Source organism: Tupaia chinensis, unplaced genomic scaffold, assembly GCF_000334495.1.
Source record: "Tupaia chinensis unplaced genomic scaffold, TupChi_1.0 Scaffold000097_1, whole genome shotgun sequence".
NCBI lineage: Eukaryota > Metazoa > Chordata > Mammalia > Scandentia > Tupaiidae > Tupaia > Tupaia belangeri.
In genome coordinates this window covers 10204761-10230327 of record NW_006159559.1, presented here as the reverse complement: position 1 = coordinate 10230327, position 25567 = coordinate 10204761, and the positions used below count along the sequence as shown (strand labels likewise).

The 25567-nt window shown below is 36.9% G+C and overlaps 1 protein-coding gene across 1 annotated transcript in view; it reads left to right on the top strand.

Moving 5' to 3' along the window:
* RARS2 (arginyl-tRNA synthetase 2, mitochondrial) overlaps positions 1–25567 on the top strand; it is a 74633-nt gene that overhangs the window by 20289 nt on the left and 28777 nt on the right. Inside the window, exons 3-8 of the mRNA XM_006143410.3 lie at positions 378–480; positions 3910–3993; positions 8179–8276; positions 15914–15969; positions 18389–18472; positions 22461–22537. Coding sequence (XP_006143472.1) covers positions 378–480; positions 3910–3993; positions 8179–8276; positions 15914–15969; positions 18389–18472; positions 22461–22537 — 502 coding nt within the window. The remainder of the gene's footprint in view (positions 1–377; positions 481–3909; positions 3994–8178; positions 8277–15913; positions 15970–18388; positions 18473–22460; positions 22538–25567) is intronic.

The window sequence follows — 25567 nt, the reverse complement described above, 5'->3', positions numbered from 1 at the left end:
TTGGAGGAGAGCTCAAGAGACCTAGGTTTTTTTTTTTTTTTTTTTTTTTTTTTTTTGAGTCTGTTTATTGGTTACAGTAGGATTTTAGGGGAAACTTGCCAGACATCCATTTCATGTCTATAAAATAAGGTGGATACTCTACCTAGTTGATAGAGATATCACAAAGATAAGATGAAGCAGAATTTTATAAGATGATAAAAGATAAAAATTCTAAATAAATATGAAGTGATTTCTAATTTCCTTCTTTTTACTTTAGAAAGCACAACACCTTCTGATAGACTTGTGTCAGTGTAGAGAGCTTACAGTGACAATTCTTTGTTATACTCATAATGCTTAAGATAATAACAGCTTTTTCTCATTTCAATGTCTCTCTTTAGAGAAGTAGCTGATTTTCAGCTTTCCGTGGATTCTTTATTGGAAAGCAGCAATGACCATTCAAGACAAGATATTCAAGTTCAAGCCGAAAGACTGGCAGAGAAGGTACTTTAGCGATATTATCTCCTTTGGACCTTGTAATGAGCTTATTTTTTTAAAGAGAAAATATTCTGCAGACTATCTCAGCCATAAATAATGAACTTAGCAGTGTTTCTTTGTTCAAGGCATCTTAGAAAATATAATTTAAAATCATTTTAGCCATGTATTATAAGGTTGTGATGATTTTTCAAATTATTTATAAAGCATCCTTCTTGAGCTGACATTGTTCAGTTTTTTGATTAACTACTTACAGGAGGACTGAAGTATTAATTAACAGATTGAAGCTGGGTGGACTTTTGAATTTAGGAGAACAGCTTGATAAATTGGGTTTCAATTTTTAAAATGAGTTTCTGAGATGAACAATACAATATGAGAAGAAATTATTAGGTATAAATGTAATCATGATTACAGAGAAGAGATAGTTAGATGATTTAATAAGCATCTTTTATTTCTAAGTTCTCCAAGGGATTCAGTATCTAAAAGAGAAATTGAAAAGATTGTAGAGAATAACCAAATCTAAATTGTTGGCATAATATTCTCAGAAAAGGAAGGTGTTGGACAAGGGTTTATTTGTTTTTTAATAGAGCTATTACAGGTACCTAAGAGGAAATATATAGGAACTCTGAAAAATTAGAACTATGAATATCTCTATCTTTAAAAAAAGATGTTTAATTAAAGAATGAATATGATGAAGGTGTTTTGGTAGCTGAGTAAATATTTATTTGATCACAAAACCACCCCAAATTTTTATCAGGAAGTGTATCAGGAGTAGAAATACTCTAATTATAATATATAGTCACTTCTCTCCATTTCTTATACATTCTCAGAAATAAAGACTAGTTCTTAGTGACAACAGGTATCTCCTCAAGTAGGTTCCATGTTATTTCATGATTATAACATCTAAACTGTTAAAAAATAAACAACGTACATATAAGGCTAACTGTTGAAGTTATTTACATCTTACGTGTGGGTATATATGCTTTATAGTAAACTCTGAAAGGATGTCATGTTCTGTGGCTCTTCTAAAAGGTGGGTAAGATAAAAAGTGTTTATTGCATGTCAAGAGTAGGTAGAACAGGGGTAGATTAATGCTTGTTTTTCTCCATTAGATGGAAAATTTGAAGTGAGGGAAACAGTAAGAGGAAGAGAGAGACTGCATACAGAATAGCATTCTAGTCAATACAAAAAGAAAGGTGTTTACTTAAATATAATGATGGAACTGAAGTGATTGGCTAAAGTCCAGGTCTAGATATAATAACTGTAAGAGATAACTCATCTGCTGTCCTTGTAAGCCAATTTTACAGTATTAAAAATACTATCTTTGCCAAAGCAATCCTGCACAAAAAGAGTGGAGTGGGCAGCATCTCATTCCATGATCCCAAAATATACTATAAAACTGTGATAATCAAAACAGCATGGTGTTGGCACAAAAACAGACAGGTGGACCAATGCAATAGAATAGAGACCCCAGAAATAAACCCCAAAACTTACAGCCAACTGATTTTTAACAAAGGATACCAGTCAATCCAGTGGGAAAAGGAAAACCTCTTTAGTAAATGGTGTTGGAAAAACTGAGTATCCACTTGCAGAAAGATGAAACTGAATTCTCGTCTTTCATCATTAACAAAATCAACCTAAAATGGATCAAAGATCTGAAACTTAAGACTTCAAACTATAAAACTACTGGTGGAAAACACTGGGGATACTCTGGGAGAGATTAGGGTAGGCAAAGACTTCTTAAATAAGACTCCCAAAGCACAGGCAATAATCCCTAAAATAGACAAGTGGGACCATATTAGATTAAGAAGTTCCTGCATAGCAAAGAATGCAGTAATTAGGGGAATCAACAATCCTTGGAGTGGGAGAATATTTTTGTAAACTATGCCTCAGATCAGGAACTGTTAACCAGAATACACAAGGAACTCAAGTGGCTTATTCAAGAAAAAAATGACTAACCCAATTAAAAGATGGGAAAATGAGCTGAACAAAAATCTAAGGAATGGCAGAACAATTGAATGGGAGGGGGCGGAAGGCATGGAGGGCAATCATGGATGCCAGGGACAAAGGAGGGGGAAGATGGGACATGGCAGAGGGTGGGGGATGGGGAATCAGGGATGGCAAGACAAAGGGCAAGGTATGCAGGATGTAAGAATTGGAAAATTACTTGCTGAGAACATGTATGTTGATGTGCTTGATTGAACCAGTACACAGTGTATTTTGGATGGAAAATTTATTGGTGGGTTGTGATGGTGTATAGTGAATTAAGGTAGAAAATAAAAATTAAAAAAAAAAAATCTAAGGAAGACATATGAACAGCCAAAAAAGCATATGAGAAAACGCTCAATAGCCCTCATCATAAGGGAGATGCAGATTTAAACCAAAATGAGATACCACCTAACCCCTGTCAGAATGGCAAAGACTGAAAATAGAAAATGTGATATATGTTAGCAGGATTGTGAAAGGGGAACTGTCCTACACTATTGGTGGGAATACAAATTGATCCACTGTGGAAAACAATATGGAGGTTCCTCAAAAATCTACAAATAGAACTACCATTTGATCCAGCAATCCCACTTCTGGGTATATACCCAAAGGATAGGAGAACACTCACTCGGGAAAGCACTTGCATATCAGTGTTTATTGCAGCATTATTCATGATTGCTAAGACATGGAACCAACCCAAATGTCCACGAACAGATGAATGGGTTGAAAAAGTGTGGCACATATATTTAATGGAATACTATTCAGCCATAAAAAACAATAAGACTGTGGCATTTGATAGAAAGTGGTTGAATATGGAAGATTAATTGCTGAGTGAAGCAAGCCAGACTATGAAAGAAAGATATTGTATGTATCCATTTATTGTATACTGACTATCTGCACTTTATGATAGAGATTGAAATGTTGGAGAGCATAAAAGCAGTGAAAATAGTTATGGATGCTGAAGACAGTGTGGAAGCAGTGGGTTGGGGGAGAAGGGAAGAGTATAGAGTAGAAAAGCAGGAGAAAAATAGGCATGACATTTGTGGGACATAGAAATGGATTATTACCTGTTTATGATAGTATACATAATATTCTCAACTGGATTAGTCTGAGAAGTATTTCATGTTACATAAATTTTCTTTACAAGCCAAATGATATATAGTGAGTGAATGTTTTAAAAAAATAAGAAGAATGAAACATAATAATAATAATAATAATCTGTAAAAAATGAAAAGCTATTTGCTGATGATTATGTGGATAGAAATGTCTTTGTCTTGACTGATATGCATGGTAATCATACTGGAAAAGGAAATGTTATCCACTGCAAAGATATACGTGATTAAATCTAATATAAAAAAGAATAATAATAAATAAAATTGAATTTTTAAAAATATTATTCCACTTGGCCTATTATATAACATACCTATTTTATGTGATTTATTGTCTTTTCAGCTAAAATGTGATACAGTGGTCAGTGAGATCAGCACTGGTCAAGGGACTGTAAATTTCAAAATAAACAGAGAACTATTAACAAAGGTAAGAGTAGATTTTTTGTCTAGCCATTGTGGTTTCACTCTCTGTGCTGTAATCACAATAGTCCTCCATTTCTTGAACTTGCATGCCTATTTTGCCTCAGAACCTTTGCATATTCTGACCCCTCTGCCTGGTGTGCCACCCCAAGTTTACACCTATTCATCCTTCAGATCTTGGCCTTTCCTTGGCAGGATCTTTCTGACCCCTTCATGTATATGATCTTATATACTGGTTATCTCCTTTGCAGCACATATTGTAGTTTCTATTTTACATTCCTTTTATTTATTCCTCTTGCCCTTTAAACTCTTAAGTTCCATTAGGGCTTATAGCATAATTTTTTTCTCACCATTGGCTCTACACTTTCTAGCACAGTGGCAAGTAACACATGTTAGATAATTATTTGTTGAATGAATAAATAGAACTCTATGAATATAAGAAAAGTACTGCTAGTTTCTGTTCCCTGGTATCCTGTAATCTTTTGGCAGCATAAGATTTATATAGAAGGAATCATGAGACAGTTTCTTCTTATAATAGCAATAAACATTAAAAAAAGATAATGATAAAATAAGCATTAAAAAATTTAGAAATGCAGACCAACAGGTGCTGGACTCCCAACGTGGCCAGTTGCAGTTCGAGTCCCAGACCTGACAGCTTGAAAATCGTACTGGGCACAGTATGTGCGTGCATGCCCAAAATCCCAGGAAGACAATGGAGGCCGAGGGGTTGTGGTGTGGTCAACCCCAAGGGGGTGATTTCTCACTCTCCCTGTCTCTCTCCTCCAGTGAACTCATGCACCCTATGGCAAAAACATTAAAGAAAGGAAAATGTAGAGATGTAGATATCAAGATGGCCAGAAGGGACTGGGAAAATCTCATAGAGGAATTTGGTCCCACTCAAGTGAGACCTTGGAGGACAGGTAATGTGTCGTAAATAGGTGGTGGTATAAAAAAAGACTTTATTGAGAATTTTCATCTCAATTGAATTTTGAATTTTATCATAATGCATATTTTGGCCTATTATTATTAAAAAGAAATACATCCTAGTCAGGCCTCATGTCCTGATCGTTTGCGGAGCCATGTCCCAGGTAGCTGACCACACAGTCCGAATCTCAGCCCCAGCAGTCGTCCTGGATGTATGCGCATGTGTGCCCACAAATCTAATGGGGGTGCTGAGATAGGGTGGAGAAATGGAGAAGAAGGAATTGAAACATGACCTCACCCCATTGCGAGGTGGTTTTCTCTCTCTTCTTCTCCGGTGAGTGCACATGCCCTGTGGTAAAAAAGGAAAAATAAAAAGAATTATATCCCAATATTGTGTTGGTCAGGCTTAGTAAACGTTGCAGTATTGAACTGAAATGGCTATAAAACCAAAATTTCTAATACATTCTTTTACCAAGATTGTACAGTCCACAGACACTTGGACGTCGGTTCTGTAATTCGTCTGGAGAATTTTTGTTCATGCTTGTCTCTAGATCTTTGAACCTCTCTTGTCTTTTTTTCACTCTTTGAGGTAAATTAGTTAAATAAGCCACACAGACGAAAGGAGAGTTGTTCTCAGCTTGTTAAAAAGTATCTGTAACCTGCTGGACTCTTGATAATATTTTCTATCAATAGCAACTTAGCAAACCAGTGAGTCCACTGTGCCATTTTAAAATAAATGACTGTTTCTTCCAGTTGTTTTCTAGATTTTTGTGGAAGTAGACATGTAGTTCACCAAACTGCCCTCCAAACTTTAGGCCATTTGATAGACAGTGAAACCGTTTTTGTTTTCTCTGAGCTGGGAAAATGTGCTATGGTAGATGGAGTTTTGCCTGTATAGCCAACCTAGCTGAAAAAGATGTGGTTTGTATTTTAAGATAGGCATATATTTTACTTAATAGTTTAACGTTTGAATGGCCACAGATTTTCACACTTTATTTCAATTAACAATCCACAGAATTTTCTCTGGTTTAAGGATGCCCATTAGCTTGCTTATTTAAAATATTTTCAAATCCTTCTCCATAGACATTGAAGGAATAAGAGTTAGGGTTTGAAGTTCAGCTATTCTTTCTCATAAGGAAATTCTCCCTATATTGCAGCCTTAACGATCTATTATAAATCTTAGTATGTGATTTTCATTATAGGACCAAGCAGATTGCTCATAATGGCCCTGCTTGTAGTCATAGTAAAGATACATCCTAGAAGTTATGGGAGCTGAATCCTACATGGCCAATCAGGGTTTGAATCCCAGCCCCAGCAGCTTGAAAAACAATGCTGGACACGTGTGTGTGTGCCCCAAAGCCCAGCAGGATGCAGAGAGTGGAAGAGGGGCCTACAAAGGAAGCTGAGAAACCAGTCAGTAGAGTGGCATCTGTATAACCAAGGGAACTGAATAGTTGAAAAGGGAGGGGAGTCGTCACCATCTAAGATGTTTGAAAAGTGGTTACCCTTGGGGAAGGAGGGAGGGGATCAGGATAAGGACAGATGATCAAAAGAGACATTAACTGTATCTTAAATGTTTATTTTTTATTTCACTATTTCACAAGGAGAATGTATTCATAAAAAATATACTAAACAAAATTTAAGGAATCAATTGAGTTTGGTGATTAGTATATTGAGAACATTTCTAGTGAAATGGTAACGCAAGTGGGTAGCATGTGGTCCAGTTGTCAATGAGAGTTTTGGAAATGGAGTATATGAGATATTCTTCTATTAGAGTTGCTTTTTTTTGTTTGTGACTGAAATATTAGTGAACAGAGGGTCGTTTGCTGGAGAGGATTCTAACCTACCATAGAATTTATCTTTCATTACATTAAAATTGAAGGGAAGTGAAAAAGATTTGTAGATTTCCAATTTAGAATGATCTGAATGTGGATCCCTTCTCAGTAATGTTTATCTCTCCATTTGCAATCTTTCTGTCACACGTATTCTTAGAGTAAGAACATTTATTTGGCTCCTAGTACAGTCACTGTTCTATTTAATGTCTACATATTGTATTAATCCTTTCTGTTTCCTTCTGCACAGTGTGAGTGAAGAGAATATTATTTTTTCCTGTGTCATTGTGCAAAAACACATAGTTTCCAAACCACAGTTTTTACATGCATCCAGTGGGAAATATTTTCCACCTTTAAGATAACATATATTCAATAGAACCACCTAATCTTGAACCCAGCACTCTGTAGATGCCTCTTAAATGTCGATTTTTATATACTGTTCATTGCGTGCTGCTGTCCTCTTTGTCTGTTCCATTTAACCCACTCTTTGATAATAAAACTCCCCACATCATAAACTACATTTTTATGACTTGGAATGTGGTTTGTGAAGCAAAACCAATATAAAAATAAATATTTTTATGACTTGGGATGTGGTTTGTGAAGCAAAACCAGTATAAGAGTAAATAAAAGTTTATCACAGTAATTTCAAAACCCCATATTTAAAGAAACAAAAAAAAATGCATCTTTACCATGAATAAAAATAAACTATAAGCTAAAGATTAACTCAAAATATGTTTTGGAAGTTTCTGTGAGATTTCCTTGTTTATCACTTGTGTAGCAAATAGGCATTTAATTATGCATTTATATTCATTTCCTACAACTACTTGCGATCTTAAGAACTGCAAAAATAGCAGCAATAGCATGTAGTAGTTAACACGTTAGCTGTGCAATGGGAAAAGTTTTTGCTACAAATCTTAGTAGTATAAACTTGGGAAAGTTGTTTAACCTTTCTGTGCTTTTTTCCCCTCATTTGTAAAATTAGTACTAATTTTTAAGGCTTTGTGAAGATTAAATTTGCTAATACATATAAAATGTGAAGACCGGTACCTGGTACATACTATGCACTCAATAAGTGTTAGGTACTGATTCTGGTTTTGTTGTTAATAGTTACCATGGCACTTTTGCTAGTTACTTAACCTCACCAAGCTTTAGGTTCCTTATCTAAAATATTTACATCATTGGTTACTGTGAGGATGAATAGATTTGATATGTAAGAGGGCACAGAGCCTCATAAATGTTAGGTCCTGTTATGACTACTGTATCTAGCATTAGCAATGAAAGAGGTGGAACTAGAGGTAGTATTGTTGACAATTCTATAAAATTCTCAGTTTCTTACGTTAAAATGAACAAATTAGCAAGATTTAATTCCCAATTATAGTAATTAAGAACATTGCAGTTTTGTTCTGTCATTAAATTTCATTCCTTTTACTTTTTAGACAGTGCTACAACAAGTAATTGAAGATGGCTCAAAATATGGGTTAAAAAGTGAACTTTTTTCTGGACTTCCACAGAAGAAGATTGTGGTTGAATTTAGGTGAGTGCCTAAGTCATCTTAGGTATTGACATAAGACTAACTAGCTAACTGGGCAGGTAAGTGTTTTATCATCATCATTTGGATTCTCATTAGGTTCATGTGAAAAAACCCTGAAAATCAGTAAGATTATATTATTTTCTTAAAACCACAGTGAGTCATTCATTAAACTATGAATAAAAATGGATTTTGGGCTTCCAATCCCAAAAAGTCTAGTTATTATTATGTTTTATTTTTAAATAATTTAAAAATTACTTTTTTGGGAGACCTAACTACTCACTTTAATAGATTCTTAAACCAAAAGTAGTGGTTACTACCATATTAAGAATTTTAGGGTGAGCCAGGTGGCATAATGCTTAAGGCAGCTAGATCCCTCATGGCCAACTGCGTGGTTTGAGTCTCAGATACAGTGGTTTGGAAAGTACACCAGATGCCTGTGTGTGCATGCCCAAAATCCTAGAAGAAAAATGGAAGAGGAGGGATTATGGTATGACCATCCTCCATGCAGGGTGCTTTCTCACTTTCTCTCTGTCTCTATTTCTCTCTGGCAAATGCATGCACCCTCTGGCAAATTACAAAAAAATAAAAAAGAAAGAAGAGAATTTAAAAGTACTTTGATTATCAGAGAACAAAGTCTTGAGTATTTGTAATAAATATTTTTTTAATTACCAGAAAAATAGCTTAAAGTTTTAATATGCTATAATCTTTATATGACTTCTAATGTGCTATCAGCATAATGGTCTAATAGCACTATTTTGAAATAACCAAAGAAGTAAAGGGAACAGTAAGAGCTAACACTTTAATTGTACAGCTGGAGGTTGGCAGCTCAAGAAAATTATCAGAGATATTCTGTTTATCTTCCTAAAAGCTGAAGAAGAATCTTGATATGAACTATTTTTAGCATTAAAATAGTATAAAACTTGCTGTAGCTCTTCTTAAATATTTATTTCTATGGTTGATTTTTTTAAATTGATATGGGATTCTTTTCATCATCCTTTTTATTTCTTGGATTTGGATATTTGAATGCCTCTCTAGGTTTGGCAAGTTTTCTTCCGGGGTTTCATGGAATAGATGATCAATGCCCTTAGTGTATTCATCTTCCGGATACCAATTATCCGGATGTTCAGGTGTTTAATTTTTTCAGATATTATTCTCATTTTGGGGGGTTATTTTCTCAGTTGCTATGATTAGTACCTAGACAATAAGGGAAAGAACGAACTTTCCAGTTTCTAAATTTCTACCATCTCTGCCACTCAATTGTCTTCTTATAAAAGATGACACCCTAAGACTCAAATTCATCAGCTTATGGTAAGAACATCATGCCATTATCCACACACCATAGAGGAATTATACTAAGGCCATCTCTCAAGGAAAGTTGCCTGTCATTTCAATGATCTCTTGCTGAATAAGAAACCTTCCCGAAGCTTAATACAGGGATTGATAAATAAATGTTTGCTCATGGGCAGAATCCAACCTGTCACCTGCTTTTGAAATAAAGTTTTATTGGAGCACAGTTGTACACATTCATTTATGTATAGTCTACAATAGCTGGTTTCAAAAGCGACAGTGGAGCAGAATAGAGCTGAATTGAATTGAGTAGTTGAAACAAAAATCAGATGGCCCAAAAGTTTACAAATATTTACTGTCTGACTCTTTAAGAAAAAGTTAATGTCTTAAAACAGCAGCCAGTTTAATGCCTATAACTTCATGGATCAGGAAGTATGGGGAGAAGAGTGTATAAACTCATTGGTTCTTCTACTTGTTTGAGATCATTTATGTAAATATGGTTATCTGGAGATTTCTCAGGGGCTAGAAATCCAAGGTGGCCATTTATTTCTCTGGCCAGGCATCTCTCTTTTTCTCCACATTGTCTCTTCAGCCTGACCTGTTTGAGGCTCCAGGTAATGAAAACTCTAATCTTGGAATAGGTACTGCATTGTTTCTGTCATGTTCTGATCAAGCAGGTCACAGGATCACTTCAGATTTGGGGAAGGAAAATAACTGTCCCTTTTTGGCAAGAGTGGCAAAGAATTTGTAGTAGCCACCTTTTTTTTTTTTTTTTTTTTTTTTTTATTTGAGTTTTTTTTTTTTTTTTTTTTTTTTTTTTTTTTTTTTTTTTTTGCCATAGTGCATGTGTGCTTACAGGAGAGACAGAGACAAAAAGTGAGAAACCACACACACACACACCCCGGGGGGGGGGGGGGATGGTCGTGCTGCAATCCCTTTTCCTCCATTCTCTTCTTGGGATCTTGGGCACGTACACACACGCATTCAGCATGAATTTTAAGCCACCAGGTCTGGGACTACAACCACAGTCGACTATGCAGGAGTCCGGTAACATAACCATTATGCCATTTATTGGTCCCTTCATTCATGTCTTTAAATTGATGAAGGACACATCGTTTTCTTCCCTAAGAAAACACATTACTCTTAAACTCCTTTCTGTTATCTAAGCAGCAGAAGATAGTGTAGTACACGCTACCATGCATTCATCCTTGCAAAGTTCTGTAAGTTTCTTGAAACTTATAAAGTGTCACCAGCACTCTTAGCACCTTTGCCTTTTTTTAATGTCAGAGAATATGAGCATGCATTCCAAATAGAGAGAAGGCACTCCTGCCCTCTAGCGGGGCCTGTCATACCCCAGTCCTTTTTTCTCCAGATCTCTACCATGTCAGAATCATGGGTACATGTGTACCCCAGCATGTTGTTCAAGCTGCCATAACTGATTTTGAACCCTGGTCAACCATTAGGCTCCAGCATCTTCACTGCAGTGCTTAACTGCTGTGCTGTGAGGCCAGCCCACCTTCTGCATTTTTACTTCACTTTCACCATCCTTCCTGCCCAACTTAGTTAGTGATTTTCTGGCTTCTCTCTTAAGATTTTGTTTTCTATATGGCACTCCTTTGTGTTGGTGCCAATAAGAAATGTCTAAAGTTAACCTGTTATATTTGTAGGTTTTTAAATGATGGTTTATTTGCTTATGGACTTGACTTTTCCAGTTTTTTTTTTTTTTTAATTGCCAGAGTTTATATATGCTTGCCTGAGAGATACAGAAACAGAAAGAGGGAGAAAGTTTCTGCCTCCCCAGTGGGGCTTGGCAATACTACAATTCCTTCTCCTTCATTTCTCCAGCTCAGGAATGTAGGGCATGCTTCCACATGTGCCTAGCATGTTTTTCAAACTGCTGGGGCCAGAATTCAAACTGTGGTTGGCCATGTGGGATCCATTTCCCTTAACCAGTATGCTATGGGAACCACCCCCAACTTTTGGCTTTTTTCTTAAAGCAATTAAAGAAGGCTGAAATTTATCCTTTCTCTTTTCGGAGATATTTTTGCTATAGGGCATGTGCGCTTTCCAGAAAGACAGAGAGAGACACAGAGACAGAAAGTGAGAAATCACTCCCCAGGGGGATGACCACACCACAATCCCTTCTCCTCTCAGGATCTTGGGCAAGCATGCACACGTGCCCTACGTGAGTTTAAACCACTGGGTCCGGGACTTTAACCGCGGTCAACTACATGGGAGTCCAGTGACATAGCCATTACGCCAACTGCTGGTCAGAAGAAGGCTAAAATTGGGGAACCAGCAGCCAACTCCCAGCAGCTGTCTTGACTCTCTGATGGTTTCTGTCTGGTGTTGTGGGACCAGTTGCTTCTCCTCCCACTTAGAAGTTTTCCAGATATTTCAGTGCTTACCATTGTGGTTTCCGAGTAGAAAAAAGGAGGTGGAGGAACAGGTCAAAATTGACAGAGAACATTGTTCTTGGATTGTTTTTTTTCTGAAAATGAGAGGGATGAAAGAAGAGAATTGGTAAAATAGTCAGCTTTTGGGGGCCAGTAGGTAGGGAGGTGGTGGTTAAGGCCCTGGATTCCCACATGGCCAACCACAATTCAAGTCCTGTACATGCCGGCTTAAGAACCATGCCAGGTGTATGTGTGCACCCAAAATCCTGAGAGAAGCAGCCTGGCCATCCTCCTCACTTTTCCTCTCTGTCTCGTCTCTCTGGCAAGTGCACACATCCTGTGGGGAAAAATCTTAAAATAAAAAAGTTAACTTTTCCATAGGATATGTGTTATAATCATTATGTTCAAGAAATTTTCCCCCTAAGTTGAGATGATAATAATACATAACTTGTTTAGGATCACAGAGCTAACCCAGATTCTGAAGCCTGGATACTGAACCTTTACTGCCTCTCTGATACATAGTATAGGTTGTCATATATTTTGTCAAATATGGGAGCAGTGTGATAAAGGGAAGATGGCTGTCCATCATGGACTTGAAGCTAACCACTGTTGCCTCTGTCCTCTCTCTGCAAGGTCAATCTTAACTGTTTTGTATTTGAATTTGACTTTCATTTCATTGTATTCCCTTCTCATTAAGAATATGATGCCAGGAAGCCAGCAGGTTACATAGTGGTTAAGGTATCGGACTCCCATATGGCTGATCACAGTTCGAGTCCTAGATGTGGCAGCTTGCTTTCTCACTCTCTCTCTCTCTCTCTCTCTCTCTCTCTCTCTCTCTCTCTCTCTCTCTCTCTCTCTCTCTCTCTCTCTCTCTCTCTCTCTCTCTCTCTCTCTCTCTCTGTCTCTGTCTCTCTCTGGTGAGCACATGTTCTTTATAGTAAATTTTAAAATAACAATACATACAAGTAATTATTTTTAAATGTTTATTTTATTTGTTGTTATTATTATTTAATTTGACAATAATATTATTGACGAGAGAAAGAAAGAGGGAGAGAGAGAAAGTGAGAGAGCAAGCTGCCAGGTCTGAGACTTGAACTGTGGTCGGCCATGTGGGAGTCCAATACCTTATCCACCATGCCACCTGCCAGCCCCAATTAAATAATTCTTTAAAAAAAAATATGGTGCCAAATAATGGCAAATTGATCATTTTAAGGAATGGTTACCAAGGCTTAAAGATCCTGATAGATTCAGTTCTTCTCATCCAAGAGGAAAAATACAAACCTCTGTGAAAGTTTTGTTTTGTTTTTGATAGCTATTATAAGTATCTAGCTCTTAAAAGTTAAAAGATTACCAAAGGGTATTCCATGGAAATGAAGTCTTTTCATCAGTTTTCAGTTCTCTGCTGTCAGCATCAACCAGTGCCAGCTTATATTTTTATTGTTTCATAGAATTCTCTTGTCTGGGGATTTTTTTTAAATCAGCTTTATTGAGGTATATTACATTCACTATAATAAAATTCTCCATATTTAAACATAATTTGATGAATTTTGGCAAAAGTGTACAGGTTTTGTAACCACCATAATTATAATATTAAATGATTTCTGAGATTTTCCCCCCTATTTTATTGCTTTTTGTTTTTATCGATAGTATTTCCTTTTATTCTGCTATTTTTTTATTTGATTTGCTTTACTTTTTCTCGTTTTCCTAAAGGAGAAGCTTAGAGTATTGATTTGAAAACATTCCTTTTCTAATATAAGCATTTCATGCTATGATTTTCCTGCCTTTCTTGGTATATCCTACAAATTTACCGATAAGGCAGTAGCATGGTTCAATCCTAGGGCTCGCTTTATTTGCTGTCATTCTGTTAGAGATCATAGCCTTTCACTGCCTGTTGTTTTATAAAGCCAGTGTTTAATGTATTTTTTATAGTTTTCTTCTTATTTAAAGGTAGAAGGGGAAATTTAACCTCTGTCATTCTCTGTTGGCTGGAAATGAAAGATTGCTTATTCGTCTAAGCTTACAGATAGACATTTACTTTCCAAGTGATGATTATGTTAATATCTTTGTAGTTTCTTGATTTCATAATTATGTGCATATATCCATAGACTCAAACTTTCAAGCTGTAATACTCTTGAGAAAGGATATATAATAAGGCTTTAGAGACAGATCAGAATGTAAGCCCTAGATCCAACCATGGTAGTGTAGCTGGTAGATGCTGCTGCTTAACAGACAAGGCTCCCCAGGAGGCCTGTGTTTGATTTCCAGCACCCCTAAAAAGCTGGGTGCAGTGGGGCATGCCTCAAGTCCCAGCTACTCAGGAGGCTGATGCAGGAGGATAATGACACAGTCTAAAAAAACACCATACACACACACACACACACACACACACACACACGGAGATGGACACAAAAATATTAAGCTCTAATTTTTCCACTTTCATTTTTGTTTTAAAAAGAGGATTTTGCATTGTCACATTCTCCTGCATCAGCCTCCTTGCTGGGACAAGGTTATGACCACCATGCCAGCTATTTGTCACTGGAATTACAAGGTGCATGCTACTGCGCCTGGCCTTTAGGGTAAACTAGGAATAGAACCCAGGCCCTCCATGTTGTCCCATCCTGCAGAGCATAGTATCTTAGCAGTGCAAGCCACCATGGCTAAGCCTAATTTTACTACTTTTAGCCAGTTATGTTCAAGTTAATTTACCTTAATGCTAAAAAACTTAATGGAATTTTTCACATATGGATGAAAAAGAACATAATTAACCCTTTTGTGTTCTTTACTCAGATTCCAGTCATAGAAATACTGCCATATTCACTTCATCATTTCTTCTCATTGTTGTCTCAGTTCCTTTATCTGTAATATAAGAGATAAGTGTATTGTACCTCACAGCACTCATGAGTATTAAAGTTAGTGAATGCATATAAAATGCATAAAACTGCCTGTCAGGTAGTGAGTGCTGTAGAAGCATTTGCTATGATGAAGTGATTGGTTACAACTCCTCCAGCACTCATAGAAGTGATAAATGCGTTGTTTGAGAATTTGGATGGTAAATCAGATTTTTTATTATTCTGGGAGATTTTATGCATAAAGGTTTTTTTTTTCTGTTTTACTTTCTGATCCAGTAAGTATTAGCAGATATTGCCACCTGACCAAAAAAAAATTTTTAGAGATTTTTGCTTTAGGGTGTATGCATTGCTGGAGAGACAGAGAAAGACAGACACAGAAAGCAAATCACCTCCCAGGGGTCTTAGCCTGGCATAAGATTTAAGCCGCTGGGTCCAGGACTGGAACCACAGTCCACTACATGTAACCATTACACCATCTGCCAGTCTCTGAACAAAATTTAAAAAAAAAATTTTTTGAGAGGTTTTTGCTATAGGGTATGTGCAGTCGCCAGAAAGACAGAGAGAGACAGAGAGACAGAAAATGAGAAATCACCCCCCCATGGGGGATGGCCACGCCACAACCCCTTCTCCTCCATTCTCCTCTCAGGATCTTGGGCATGCACGCACACGTGCCCGGTGTGAGTTTAAGCCACTGGGTCTGGGACTTGAACCATGATCAACTACATGGGAGTCCAGCAACATAGCCATTACGTCAACTGCTGGTCCCTCTGAACAAAATTTTTGAGGTTCTCAATTTTTAACAGGTTAAAATGTTTGAGAACTGTTGCACTAAATTGAATTCCTAGTCATCAGAACAGTATCTCTGATTTTCATCTTTTCATTAATCCTTAAATGTATCTGCTTCATAAGCATATGACACCTCACTGTATATTGCTACTCATGAGACTTAGGATCAACTTCACTATGAATATTCTTTCTGAGTTTCTAAGTTTTAACTTATCTTTGTCTTTTAATCCCCAATTATGTCAAACAGTGGAGGCATAACCTAGTTCATTCTTAGAACTTTTATTCTCAGAATTAAAAAAATAACTTTAGCAATTTTTTGCAGTTCACCTAATGTCGCCAAAAAATTTCACGTTGGACATTTGCGCTCTACCATCATAGGTAAGTGTTTAGTTTCACAGAAAGTACTATGCCTTTGGAAAAGTAGTAATACATTTATTGTCCTAATGTTTAACAAAAGAACAACAAAAAACAAAAAAGTCTAAATTGATATGAATGTAATTACGTGAGGGACAGGCAGGTGGCATGGTGGTTAAGGCTCTGGACTCCCACATGTTCAACCACAGTTCAAGAGCCGGACCCAGTGGTTCAAAAATCAAACTGGGCACATGAGCATGCATGCCTAAAATCCTGAGAGGAGAATGGAGGAGACAGAATTGCCTGTGGCCATCCACCCAGGGGATAATTTCTCATTTTCCCTCTCTCTGTCTCTTTCTCTAGTGAGCACATTCATCCTATGGCAAAAATCTTAAAAAAAAAAAAAATTGAAATGGGAAGAATTGCTTTAGAAATGGAAAAATAAAGTTCATTCAGAAACCAAGATTAATCAGAAACTGATTTTAAGTGATATGTATGCTATATAATATGTATGTATGCAGAGCTGAAAAATGCAAAAATAAATTATGTGAGGATGATATTAACCCTTCACAATTTTTTTGCTTATATATTATATTTCATTTTAAGAAACTCAATCTCAGTCATGTGATACTAACTAGACTATTCAAGATTGGAAATGAAAACAAGATTATTCTAATGAACAAAGATTACTAAAGTACTTTATGGCTACAGTGCTTTGGTGTTTAATATAATTTTTATTTATTCAAAATATGACATGCGGTAGCCTAATTTAAAAACTGAAATTAGAATTGCATAATATTAGAATGGAAAGGCACCTAAGAATTTATTTCCTATAATCTCTAATCTATTATATTTAACCTATACTTGAGTGCTTAAGAATTGGCGATATTAATACTTGCAGTATAGATTATTGCTTAAAGGGGTTAGCTTTTATTTACAAAGTTCTTAAGTAGCATTTTAAAAGAAGAAATGACAGAATTTCATGGGAAAAGCTTAAGAAATATACACTATAAGAAAAGCTCCATGAGTCACTGATGGGTAGAACATGATTAAGTTGTTTTGACAGTAGCTAAGGGAAACATTTGGACCAAGAACAGGTACTATTTATTGAGAATTTACATATCATCATAGATATTTTTGTGTATTTTCTCATTAATTTCTTAACAGCCCTGTCTAGTAGTTACTGTTAATATCTGAGGAAATTCAGATACTAAAAGTAACTTCCCCAAGATCATGTAACTAGTAAGTATCATAGCCAGATTTTGAAATTAGGGCGTTTAATTCCAAAAGCCTGGTTTCAGGTGTTTAATTGGATTTGTGAGATGACATGTACTAAGAAAAATGGGAATATAGTCCAAATGCCAGATGAGGAATGTTTCTGTCACCGGGACTATACAGACTGGGATAGTCTCTAAGTGGGGAAGCTGGAAAAGAAGATAGCTACCAGAACTTGTCAGGTAAATGTATTGTTGAGAGATCATTTGCAGACAACTAAATCCACTCTTAGTAAAGTGGGAAGGGATTTCTTACAGGATATTGACTGTTTTACAAAGTTGCTGGGAAGGCCAAAGCAGGCAAACGAGGCAGCCCCATAGCCTCTGGAGGTCATGACAGGGCACTGGGGTCTCTTTTAATGGTGCCACAGAAAACAAAGTCTCCACAACGGTTCTTATCAGGAAAAAATAAATAAAAAAAAGTTGCTTGCTTTCCAAATCTTACACAAAGTGCATGTGATTGCCCAAACCTAAATGACTTCTGGAACCCTAATTGCAAGATATTCTAGGAAATGTACGTCTTAGGTTTCCAACTTCTGCAGTATATGTGAGCACTCTAAGAGAGTGGACAGATGCTAAATATCAAACCTGCATCAGCATCGTTCTGTAGATGGTGAAGGCCTTAGACTACTGTGCACCGCTACCGGGAGTGGGCATGCAGAGGATGGACATTAGTTATTGAAGCAGGTAAAGTGAGCAGTTTAGAAAACACTCAGCAGTGTTACTCAGGTTCAGAGAGAATAGCCAAGTTATTGGGTTATCAGGAAGGTCGTAACACATTTTTATTGTACATAAAAAAGCCTCATGGCTTTCCTGACAACATAATACATATTTCTTGTTAATTACTGAGATTCTGTTATTTTCTGTCCTTGGAATTGACTAGAAATAGCAGTAGTCTAACTTCTGTTCCCCGTGACCATTAATAATGTTGAAAATTCTGTTCTTGTGAAAATTGTGATTCTTTGGAATAACTGCCCTAAAAGTAATCTCTTACTCCCTTTTCATAACATAGATGAAAACACAATAACGAATTTTAGTAAGAAAGATTGAGTTGGTAAATTTTGTGAAAATAATTTTTTTGCATTATGCTTTGATAATAGAGGAGTATATGGCTCTTATGCCAAAATGGAAAACAAAAGTGAGGAACTATATCTTTTATTGATTACCAGGAAATTTTATAGCAAATCTCAAAGAAGCTTTAGGGCATCAAGTAACAAGAATAAATTACCTTGGAGATTGGGGCATGCAGTTTGGTGAGTACATTTTATTTTATTTTTTATTTATTGTAAAGTTTAATTTTATGTATTTATTTAAAATTATTTTCTTTATTTATGATAGAGCATGTTCCACAGAGTCTGGTCATGCTGTGATTCCCCTTCCCCCTGCCATCCAGCCTCTTGGATCTTAGACACTCATGAATGTGCCCAGCGTGTTTTAGCCTGACTGGGCCAGGGATTCAAATCATATTTGCCATGTGAGATTCAGCTTCTCTTGGGCAGTGCATTAACACTGTACCAAGGAGCCAGCATGTAGTTTTTTTTAATATCCTGTTGTTTGATTATCTGGACAGAATATATGCAGAATCCTATTGGATATAGTTGTGTCTCCTACATTCTTTTTTCCTAACAAATCTTTTGCAGAAAAATTTTTATTTATTAAAGTAATTCTCACCACACGAGTAAGTTTTAGAGATGGAAACTTCACATATTCAGAGCAAGCCTTTACACACACACACACACACACACACACACGTACACACACACACACATATGTATGTATATTTATATATATGTGTGTGTACATGCCCAGGCGTATTTATGTAGGCTTTTGTAGTTTAAACAAAGAAAAGTAGCTAACATTTGTTATTAATAATTATTAGTTAAATGTGGAAGTGAGTACATAGAGAAGCCTACCTATATACCCTTCTTAACCACGGCCCTGCCAGTTTTAAGCTAGGGAAGTTCAGCCTCCTTGGGCCATCCTACTTGAAGTGAGGTCTGTTGTCATACTGTGTGCTGGTGACCCAGAGGGAAAAGAGTGCAAAATTTGGCTTCCCCTTTAACTAAGGAGTTGGGGGCAAAGGAAACAAGTGAAGTGAGCCCCAAATAGTGAGTGCCTTGTGTTACTTCTGTAAAACATTATCTGACACGGTGACACATCCTTGCCTGCCTTCTTGCATCACCAGGTTCCTAGTGCCCAGCTCTACACATACAGGCTTCTGTCTTACTGTATTTTTGTGTGCTGCTTTACCCTGCTGAGTGTTCCTGGAAGGTGTGGACTGTGGCTTAATTTATTTTTGTCTACAATACATAGCACCCAAGAGGCACTCAGAGTGATGAATGACTATATCCTGGGAGGTGTTTTAGAGTACTAATCTACAAGAAAAACTAATATTTTTTAAATGTTTATAAAGTGTGCAGGAATTTTTTTCAGAGAAGATTTATTATGACTTTCTCTTATGACTTTACCCTTTTAGTTAATAAAAACCTTCTTCAGACCCCAGCAGGCCACATCTTAAAACTGTCAATAGTATTCTTGGCATTCACTGTGGAGGAATTATAAAACATACTCTGCATTTTAAAAATCAACCTGCAGTTTACAACAGCTGGGGAACAGCAGTTGGCGTAATGGCTATGTTGCTGAAGTCCCGTGTAGTTCACCAAGGTCTGAATCCTGGACCTGGTGACTTAAACTCACACCGGGCGCGTGTGTGTGCGCGTGCCCAAGAGCCCGAGAGGAGAATAGAGGAGAAGGGATTGCGGCATGGCCATCCCCCCTGGGGGGTGATTTCTCGCTTTCTGTCTTTCTGTCTCTCTCTGTCTGGTGAGTGCACGCGCCCTATAGCAAAAACCTCTACAAAAAAAAGAAAAAAGATCCCAAGAGGAGAATGGAGAAGAAGGGATTGCAGCGTGGTGATGCCGCCTGGGGGGTGATTTCTCACCTTCTGTCTCTCTGTCTCTGTCTTTCTGGCAAGCGCACATACCCTATAGCAAAAACTTCTACAAAATAATAATAATAATAAATTAAAAATAAAAATAAAAAACCAGCTGGGAGTCAGAAATTGAGAGCTTCTAGACAGAAGCTCTGGGCTCAACTGTTAGATTTAATAGGTGGCATCTGCTTTCAAATAGTTTGACTGATTTAGATAATTCACAGACATTAGTAAATATGTGAGCCTGGTATTCATTACATTTTAGCTGCAGGATTTTATTATAGCAGCTTTTCTCTAAAGGACTACTATAGCTAATGATCTGTCAACATTTCCATTATTACCATCATCGTTGAGGAATTATAAGTTTACATTTTCAGCTATCTACTCTTGAGAGTTGGCAGATAGTTCCTAAGCACAGAATTAGTTTTTGAAATGTATTAGATTGAATGTTAAATGGGATTGGCCTTTATTTTTCCCATTTCTGTTTTTAAGAACACTCTGGCTATCTTTCCATATTGCTTCCAAGACCCTGAGTCATAATCACATTTGGTTTTGCTTGAAAGTAAATAGGGGTTCAGTCATCCTTCTTGTTTCTATCTAAATTCCAAAGTATCCTATAGCCCTCTGTTCAGTAATATTCTATTTTGTACTGACCCTTGAATCAAAAATACATCAGCAAGGCCCTTTAGTTTGATAATTGATAAAATAGTAGAAACTGTATTAATTTTTTTAAATAATAAAATTGGGGCCAGTAGGTGGCGTAGTGGTGAGAGCACTGGATTCCAACATGGCTGACCGCAGTTTGAGTCCCAGACTGGCAGCTTGCTTTCTTACTCTCCCTCTCTCTCTGTTTCTCTCTGGTGAGTGCATGAGCCCTATAACAAATATTAAAACAATAAATCAAATTTAAAATAATAATAAAACTGTTATTGTTCTTGGCCCAGGCTGCATATATCCTTTCAAAATAAAATATGATTATGATTATATTTTAGGAAAATATCTTAAGATACAAATATTTGTAGTCCATACTTCAAATTTTCATTCCTAATTTACAAGCTTCAATTAGTGTTTGCTTTGTTTGTTTGGTTTGTGTGTGTGTGTGTGTGTGTGTGTGTGTTTGTTTCAAATCAACACTACCCTGAGCTCTGAACTTAGTAAAGACTAGGGGGAAAAAAATGGCAAAGTAGTACATGGTAGTGTAGTAATGGACACTCCTATTTAGCAGACTAAGCCCATCCTATCAGTGGGCCATCTTGGGCACATTTGTATTCCAGCTACTGGGAATACTGAAGAAGAAGGACCACTACATGACAAAACCCTGTCTTAAATACAAGCCATGGTGCCAGCAGGTAGCATGGTGGTTAAGGTGTTGGATTCCCACATGGCTGACTGCAGTTTGAGTCCTGGACCTGGTGGCTTGTGATTACACTAGGTGCATGTATGTGAATGCCCAAAATCCCAGGAGGAGAAGGGACTGTGCCATGGCCATTCCCCGTGGGAGGTGATTTCTCACCTTCCCTCTCCAGTGAGTGCATGCACCATATTGCAGAAACCTAACAAATTAGATAAATGATAATGAAAAAAGATAAGCAAAGGTCTTCAAAAAGTTCATGGAAAATGCATATTATGAAAAAAATTATACATGAATTTCAAAAGTTTCACACCAAAATGAACGTATACTTTAATTCCATTTTTTTCTTGAACTCTCTGAAGTTTCTTCATACATGAGCAAACAAAAGAATTTTTTTGCTTGGTTACCTTGAATGGGAGAATTGAGTAAGGGATGATTCACATTTTATCTTTTTTTGTTTTCTTTCAGTTATTCATTTAAAAATTAATACAACACTAATCCCATTTCTACCTTGGTTTTGTTTTAACACTTATAAGTTTAAAAAGAAAGTTCAAAATCACTTCTCATCCATTCTTTTTCACAAATTTTGAGTATGTAGTGCCTGGCATCGTGACACCCTTTCGGAGAGTAGCTACTCAGTAATGTTAGTTTTATTAATGTCTACTGGGATGTATTGGACACTGTCAGTACAAAAGGAAATGTCCTAGACTTTGTGTTCAATGAGTTCATAGTCTTAGTTTCTGTGAACTTAATTTTAATGATATATTCATATATTAAATTTATACAGAATTCAACATTCTAAGTTTATGGGGTAACAGTGAAAGCATGAGTTTTGCAGTAGTTCTCCGGAAAAATAATGAGAGAGGTTGATCGTTTTGCAGAACTATATCTTTTCCCTGCTAAGCCTCTTCTCTACTGCTCCATTGTGTAATTTGTCATTTATGGATTATCATAACAGGTCTTCTGGGAACTGGCTACCAGCTCTTTGGCTATGAAGAAAAACTCCAGTCCAATCCTTTACAGCATCTCTTTGAAGTAAGTTAACAAGAAACAATGCTAGAAAACATTTCAATTTTTTTTAAGAGTACTTTTGACACAAGGGTGCTGGGTGGTCAGACCCAACACTTGTGCAGGTTCCTACCCAGCGCTCTCGAAGAATTAGAAATACAGACAAACAGAGAGGATAGTAAGTAAAGTTTATTAGGAAAGAGCCATTCCTCCATGGGGGCTGAGAACCTAATGCTTTCAGGGACTAAGATAAATGAAGCTCTGAAGCTTCTAGCAAAATGTAAAGTGTGGGGGCGGGGACTGAATGGGGTTAGCTCCTAGGGATAGGAGTAGCCCAGTTATATGGGCCCTGACAAAAAACTATATGAAAACGCTTTTGGCTTAAGGAAATGGGAGAATAAAACTATTGGGGAAAAGCTACTTTCTTTTAAGAGATGCCAGCACAGATATTTATGCAGCTAGGGTGTTTTAGGCTAATCTTTGTCCTTGAGTTAGGCAGTGTTCTCAGGACTATAGCCAATTTGTCTATTTCTAGCCTAGTCAGCAAATAGTCATAACAGATGAAAGAAGAAGAATGTATTGTTCAAGGTCCTTCGCTCTCCTACTCTCCAGACCAGGAGAGATTACAGTCTTGGTTTGGGACATAATTATATGAGAAATGCTAGCTTCAGTTTTTATTATCTCAAGTAGGCTGCAAGCAGCTTTCTGTGTAAGCAAGTCGTGAGAGTTAATCACTGATTTTTAGCGAGAGCGGTAAATGATTTGTGTTAAAGGCTTGACTGTAGTAATTCCATCTTTTCTCATATTCTTGATTCTGTGGACTCCAAACCCTATTTACCTAACCAGAGATCTCACTCCTATCTCACTATGTATCTTGGTAGTAACATTTTTAATCCCAGAGATTGACAATACATTCCTTAAAACAAGAAAGCAAACTTAATTGAAAATGCTGCTTTTATTTTACTAGGGACTTCTTTGTATTTCCAAATCCAGGTGAGATTTGTTTTGTTTTCTGTTTAGATGATTTGGAGTGATATTTCTCTGGGTATAAAATCTTTGTAGAATAAACACATAGAATAACAGATACAACACCGAGAATATCTGTTTTCTATCCGTTGACATGTGCTTCAGCTTTCTTCCTGGTAATATCTGTGATTCATTTTACTTGAAAAACATGAGTACTTTTTGTTGTTGCTATTGTTGTTCTTTTTGGATATACAGGAAGGCACATTTCTCTTTGAATTTTTGTGTATTTTTTCTATTTTTATTTTTCAGCTCTTTTTCCTGGCATTTGCCCAATGTAAACTCCTTTCTGTTCTTCATTTAGTCCTTTGGATACTTCGCTGTATCTTCAGTCCTTCCTAGGGTTCATTAATCAAGCTCTCGCAGTCTAAGTAATCTCCAGGAATGTATTTCCTTTTGGCTGTCTCAGTTATTATCTCTGCTGTTTCTGGGCCTCACAAAGGAAACACAGATAGGTCAGCCATGTTGTGAGACACCAGGGATCAGACTAACCATGTTCTGCGGGTGTATGCAGAAGAACACTTGCCAGAGTATTTCTTTACTTCTCCAGCAAAAGCCACAGGGAGTGCATCATTTTTTTCTTTTTCTTTTTCTGTTACGTGAGTTTTCTCCTGCAGCTGGCTCTGCAGTTAAATTGAACAGAAACATATTCTAATTCTTAAAAGACCTTTAAAGGTCTGTCATTTCCTCCTGAGTCCATGCCTGCACTGCACTTTAACTGCCTGTGTTTTGATTTATTATGTTAACCAAAAGATTTCTTCTCTCTTTCCCATTTAGAGTTTTATTTATAGATACGAGTTTAAAAATTAATAACTAGTTATGGTCGTCTATAAATAAAGCATGCTCCCTTAGTGCGTGGAATTTTTACTGTATATATTTTTTTACACTTTGAATGATGACTTTTTTACCACATGCTTAGGAAACCTTTCATGAAATCCAAACCCACAGAGACACCCATGGCACAAAAAATACAAATACCTGCTTGGAGACTTTGCAAAATTGATACAGAGTGCAGCTTGACTTATAAGTTACTCCTCTTAATGTTTCTCTTTTCTTTCCTTAAAAAATTTTATTTAATTCTGCAAATAGTAATCCTTTGTTTCTGATAATATTTTAAATATTTTAGTAGGCCCACCTGCATGGCACAGGCAATAGGGTGCCGCTGTGTAATCCTGGAACCACATAAGATGTCCAAATTCTGATCCTGGGATGGTTGGGAAGCAAGGGGAGGATGACAGCATGGTCATGCCCTGTCAGGGATGCCCCTCTCTCTCATATGAAAAAAAGATTTTTTTTTTGGGGGGGGGACAGGTTTTTATCATAGGGCACCTGCGCTCGCCAGGAAGACAGACAGACAGAGAGACAAAGCAAGAAATCACCCCCCAGGGGGGATGGCCACGCCGCAATCCCTTCTCCATTCTCCTCTTGGAATCTTGGGCATGTGCACACACGTACCCAGCATGAGTTTAAGCCACCAGGTCTGGGACTCGAACCGCGGTCGGCCACATGGGAATTCAGCGACATAGCCATTACGCTAACTGCTAGTCCCTGAAAAAAAGATATTTAAGGAAAAAATATTTAATCTTTTCTCAAACACTGTAGAAACCTAACCATATATTTCTTTCTATGCAGCTAAATACAATTTCCTGCCTTTTGAGGCTCATAAAAATAGTGGGAGATCAGCATCTATGTTAGATGTTGTTAACTGATGGACACACATAAGGAAGGAACAAGAGCAGGGTACTTCTATGAATAGCTAAAAAATCAAGGGGTAAGGAGGTTGCTTTCTTTAGTATTCTTTTGCCAGATAGCTTCACAGTAGAGTAGAAGATAGAACTCATTAGAGCACTTACCTGCTCGTCCTCCTTCCTTTGCAGGACAGAGAATATAAAGAGCCTAAAATTGCAACCTCCAGGTTATTATGTCTTTATACTAATTTTTACAGACTCAGTTTTCATTTTAAAATTACAGTTGTCACTGTAGGTTTTTTGCTTTGTTTTGTTCTTTGTTTTCGTCAAAGAGTGCATACACTTG